Genomic DNA, 6,000 nt, shown 5'->3' with positions numbered 1-6,000 from the left:
AGATGCTTGTGTCATCTGCAAAAAAAGTGTTTGTTTGTGACTCAATGTTCAGGTCTAGATCATTTATAAAAAGGTGAAAGATGATTGGCCCAAGAATGGATCCCTGAGGGACTCCTTTATTTAGAACTTCTGCATCTAAGAAGCACATCCAGGTGTTTTCCTTTAGTTCATGTTTTATTTGTACTTTTTGTTTTCTGTTCGTCAAGTACAAAGTGAACCATTTTAGTGCAGTGCTCCATATACTTGGAGCTTCTCCAACAGTATGTTGTGGTCCAGTATATCAAGATACTCCATTGCACTGTTCACCAAACCTGATAACCCCCGGCCCCCCAAGCTGTCAATAACAGAAACAAAGTACTTGTTTAAGAAGTTTGGAACACTTATTAGCACTTATTACCAATGTCTCATTTATTTTTAGAGCTATCTGTTCCTTTTCCTTTTTGGCCCCACCTATCTCTGTCTTCACTATACCCCATAGTTTTTATTTTCTTGCCCAATTTAATTATCTTTTTCTTATAATAAAGCTGCTTTGATTTTTGGATTACTTGCTTCAATATTTTACTATTCTTTGTAACGCATTACACTGCTAAGTCTGTCCCTAGTATATAAGTCACTCCCCTACTATTGTGATTCATTCTACAGTAGTATAATATTAGCTTGTACCCATCGAGATAAGCCCATTCAGTTTCTATGTGATGTTCTGATAAGTCTGCTGAAATTCTATCTAAGTTTTAATCTTCTCGGATGGATACGAAAAGTATTTCTTTTTCATAAGGCTTGTGACATTTTGTTGGAGAACACCTAAACGCAAAGGGACCAATGACCTTGCAGTTTGGTCCCTCCCCCCCTCCCCCCTTTTAAACCAACCAACCAACCTAAATGCGTCTCCTTTAATGTCCTTGACTTTGTCCAAGTAGCAGCATTTTGTTGAACTACACGTAGTATCAACTATAACTATATTTATTCTGGAGCTGTGTTTTTCAGATGAATTTATCCTACAAAAGGTGTAGTGAACGCACTGAAAATTGACGAGTAGGATGGATACTGCTTTGGTCAGAGTGGATGCTTCTGGCAATTAGCCATGCTAGTAGCCTCTTACCAGAAGCATTCAGATGCAAACTGTGATGCATAAGCAGTGTAATTCACTCTGAAAATATTATTCCTTTAGTCCTACCTCCAGGTATGCTCTAAATGTGCAGGTTTTCTGTAGAGAAACTTGTAAATGCGAAAATAGTGTGCAATAGATAACAACTGCCACCAAAAACTAAATATTAATTGCATTTTGGATAGCTGCAGGACAACTTTCATTTTTAGTGAGACTACTGATGATGACTGCATATGGTCCCATAGATAACACCTGCGAAACCATCTCTAACAAACATATCATTACACACCAGTCTATTCTTGGTTTGTGAGTGGATGGTAGGCACATAAATTAATTTAATGAAACTCCGTTTCTCATTAACTCATTACACACCAGTCTATTCTTGGTTTGTGAGTGGATGGTAGGCACATAAATTAATTTAATGAAACTCCGTTTCTCATTAACTCATTACACACCAGTCTATTCTTGGTTTGTGAGTGGATGGTAGGCACATAAATTAATTTAATGAAACTCTGTTTCTCATTAACTCAAAGAGACTTTCACATTAAGAAATATAAAATTCTATGTTTATCTTATAAAACTTTATTCTTTAATACAAAACTTATAGATAGGTTAGTTGGAGCTTGAGAATGTTGTCATTTCAGATGTACTGTATACATCAGTTTAGAGTTATGACATTCAAACCTGTGCAAAGTTTCTGGAATGAAACCCACTCGTACGATGTTTCATACATTTGCCTGAACATCTTACAGATGCTAAAACTTTCTCAATAATTGGGAGTGTTTCACTCACAACATTTAATACAAAAATAAACTAAATGACAGACAAATATACTAAAATGTACAAGTATTTCTTCTATAGTAATAGACATATGACATATCTATGTAGTATGGTACAAAAATTATTGTCTATGTTGGTAGAACAGTTCCTTCATTATTATACATTTTATTTTATTTCTCCACTGCTCTTACACTGAAAACAATCAGCTTTTACATAGCTTAACATACTGTGCCTCCTGCTTCAACAAGGAACATATAAGTTGCTTGCCCAACTATGATTATCAATACCATTGGGCTCCACAAAGATCTGATTTTTAAAACACTAGTGCAATCATTAAATTAAGTGCAGACGATCGTACTCTGTAGCTCAATTTTCTTAGTGCTATTTATGGCTCGTTAAATATAAATAGTTCTAAATAATAACAAAATTTATTACAGATAAACTAAATGTATGTACTAACTTATATTAATGGACAGAAATATGCAATTATCAACATATTTCAATATTCAAGATCTTCTCAGAAATGCGACAGGAAGAATTTGAAATTGTGTAAAACTCCGTATCTGAAAAAACACTTGCAATGTAGCACTTAATTTTAGGAACCATGCCAAATGTTTTTGGAATGAGGATTATTACATTTCCTCAACGTGAGACTTATACACAAATATTGGGATACAAATATCCCAATGTGTTTCTCATTTCTCAAACATTTGCATTATTTACTTGCTGGGATGTTCAAGTTTTCTCATCTTACAAAACTTCTTGGAAATTATTGTAATAAGAGTTAACAGATGATGGTTTGTAATTGGTGAAACACCAATTGGCCCTAAAAACTTGTTTTGTGAGCACCAAATGATATCTACTGAAACATTTTCTACAACCCCTGTTGATGCATTTGATAGTACATGCCCCTTAATGCCATGAGCTGTTGATGTGATCCTTTTTCAAGTACTGCACCATTGCTTATTACATAGATTACATCAGCCTGCTGTATGGAACTTAGCCTGTGTGCAATGGTGATACATGTTCGCCCTTCTCTTGCCTGATCCAAAGCCTCTTGCACAACCTATAAATAACATTTAAAAGTATGGTTTTCAATCTGATCTCTTGTCAGCATACAATTATGTCATGGTAAACATTATTATATGTAGTCTGAATTATATGTAAAATTAGTAGTACAAATGCATATTAAATATCTACATCATATCTACTTACAAAAATTGGCCAGGTGGAAGTAGACTCACGCTATAAGGGTTCCGTACAAACTTAATTATGTATATATACAGTTCATCCATTCTGTGAAACAACAGTCTCAATGATTTTTGCCTGTTATCAACACTGATATTGGCAAGATATCAGTCTCAGGAATTTCCTTTCAAGAATGTTTTAATTTTAAATTTGAAGTTGCAAAGAGAAACAAAATATTTTTTTATGTGATATAATTACAAAGTAACAATTTTCTGATTTTTTTTCCTTTATTTGTACTGTGAAACCTTACTTCTTCCAAATTTCATGATTTTAGGTCAATAGAAAGTACCCTACAGATCTCAGTGAATTAATTTGCAAGTATCAAAATATTTGGCAAAAATGGCAATATCTTTTGACTGTACTGACTTAGAAGATTACGGTTTTTACACTGCCAAGGATCTGTAGACCTTGTTATGTGACATGAATTTCATCTTGATACATCTATTCTTTACTGAGAAAAATGGTTTTTAACAATCGGATTGACAGACAGAAGGACAGACTGGCAACAATGTGGTCCTACAAGGAATCTGTTTTTACTGACTGACTGGGACCCTACAAGCAAAAATTATTTACCTCTAGTTTTGTTATTCCTAATAAATATTCTGTTTACATAACATATATGAAAAAGTAAGTAAAAAATGTAAATGTTGTGTGACTAGGGCCTCCCATTCGGTAGACCATTCATCAGGCGCAAGTCTTTCGATTTGATGCCACTTCGGCAACTTGCACTTCGATGGGGATGAATTGATGATAATTAGGACAATGCAACACCCAGTCCCTGAGCGGAGAAAATCTCCGACCCAGCTGGGAATCGAACCCGAGCTCTTTGGATTGACATTCTGTTGCGCTGACCACTCAGCTACCGGGTCAGACAAAAAGCAAGTGAATACACAAGTCTGAGTGTAAACTTTGAGATTTTGCTCACGCATCTGCCAAACAAGTTCACTTGAAAGCATTTTAGAACTGTCAAGTGCTTCAAAAATGGTGTGACAAGCTAATGTTAATATAATTTTACATTAAATAGCATAGATATTAAGCATTATTAGGGATCTGCTACCTATATAAACTCATCACTTTAAGATTATAGCACTGATTTTTACCATCTGATGACACTATCGAGGAACTCTGACGTATATAAATAAAGAAAAAAGTCGACTGGAAACCAAAGATGACTATAAAAATATTATAATGAGCATGAATGCAGTGAACAAATAATACCAGGCATTTCAAATGTTACCTTAACAGTAATTTTTGTTGAGCAAAAGGCTGAAAGCACTGTAGCTAAGAGATGTAAGAAAAGCATACCAAGCTAATACACACTACAAAATAATAAAGCTTTACCACTTTTATTTAATTTGACTGGAGCATATGAGACAACTGCATCTGTGCTGAAAATACATATTACATAACTGAGATTTTAGTCTTGTATACATAAATTATGACTATTGTTAAGTTATTGGTGAAGTACTTAATGATGCCATAACATATTTGTTCCCATGACAGCTATTCTCTTTTCCATATCATCCTTTACCCGAAATTAATCAAAGGGCAGCTGACATCAGAGTTCCCTGTCATATTACTGTACAAGCCCTGTGGTTTGAGGATGACTCTCCAGCTGATCTTCAGGTTGTTTCTGACAATAAATGTGTGATAACTGCCTTGATAATATTTTTTATTTGTGGGGTAAAAAATCAAATTCACAATGATTTAATTTAGTTGCTTAACTTTCATCCTGCTACAGTATCTTTTGATGGAGTTCAAGAATACATCTTCAGTAAACTGCTCATCCACTGTCACTGATGTAATCAATTCTAACAAAACTTGTCTCACTTTAAATGCACAGTTCAAAGTCAAAACATAGTCATGCAATGATGAGCTGTGACAAATAGTTTCATAGTACTTGTAATTTGAGCAATTTGTTATCAGCTCTCATTTACGATCTGTTCATTCCCCCTCATTTACGTACATACCAGGCAGTCAGAAGCACGTTTACTGGTTGTTGTTTTACAGGAATCAGCGGAATCAGGGGTGACAGGACAGAGGGAAAAATTTCTGGCAGTGAAGGCAGAGATGAGACTAGTTGTTTTTTGCTCCAAGCATTTGGCATCAAAGAGATACACTTACCTTAAAGGTCAAGGCTGTATGGGAAAGAATATTTCACATCAAAAACTAAAAAAAAGGAAACATGAGATTTAAAATAGGACCATGAGAAATTTAACTTTGAAAGTAAATTAAGAATTTGAAGAATTCACTAGACAGTGCACATAATATTCCATATTAGGGGAATCTCCCATCCTCATCATGAGTTTGTCTGATCCCCAAGATCGGAGTGAACTGCCCTTCCTTTTTAGACTTGCCCAACCTATTAGTTTTTTTATCCTTGAGGAAGAAACTGATAATTCTGAAAGCCAAGATCAGCAGCACCAAAAAGTTCACCTCCTAAACTACTGGCCAGCATTTCTGTCTTATTTTTCAAATGAGTTTTGTTTTAGAACCCTTACCTTCTCACTTTCATTGTCAAGTGCTGAGGTTGCTTCATCCAGCAGTAAGACTTTTGGATTTCTGACAAGAGCCCTAGCAATGGCTATTCTTTGTTTTTGTCCACCAGACAGTTGAGTTCCCTTTTGCCCCAGTCGAGTTTCATAACCCTTGAAAGACAGAAGTAAACAAGCAAACATTAGGTAAGATTAGTTATTGATGAAGAGGGGAAACTGAAGTTTCAAAAGAATTTGATTTTTCATGTTGATAAAAATGATATCCTCTTTAACATATGTGTAACATAAACATTAAAATACGCATGTGAAACAAAAGTTATGAGTCATTTAAAACATCAAACTGGTGGCAAACTGGGGCTTCACACTAAAGCA

The 6,000-nt window shown here is 34.9% G+C and overlaps 1 protein-coding gene across 2 annotated transcripts in view; it reads right to left on the bottom strand.

The window, feature by feature from the left end:
• Nucleotides 1–1,454: 1,454 nt before the first annotated feature.
• The window catches only part of LOC126198441 (multidrug resistance protein homolog 49-like), a 439,165-nt gene continuing 434,619 nt past the window's right edge, over nt 1,455–6,000 (bottom strand). For both annotated transcript variants that reach the window (XM_049934764.1, XM_049934763.1), the window contains exons 23-24: nt 5,635–5,781; nt 1,455–2,951 (exon numbers count right to left, since the gene is read on the bottom strand). In XM_049934764.1, the coding sequence (XP_049790721.1) occupies nt 2,760–2,951; nt 5,635–5,781 (339 nt within the window). In that variant the 3' untranslated portion in view covers nt 1,455–2,759. The remainder of the gene's footprint in view (nt 2,952–5,634; nt 5,782–6,000) is intronic.

This window comes from Schistocerca nitens, chromosome 8 (assembly GCF_023898315.1).
Source record: "Schistocerca nitens isolate TAMUIC-IGC-003100 chromosome 8, iqSchNite1.1, whole genome shotgun sequence".
NCBI lineage: Eukaryota > Metazoa > Arthropoda > Insecta > Orthoptera > Acrididae > Schistocerca > Schistocerca nitens.
The sequence above is the reverse complement of the archived record's forward strand: the minus strand, read 5'-3'. Positions and strand labels throughout refer to the sequence as shown.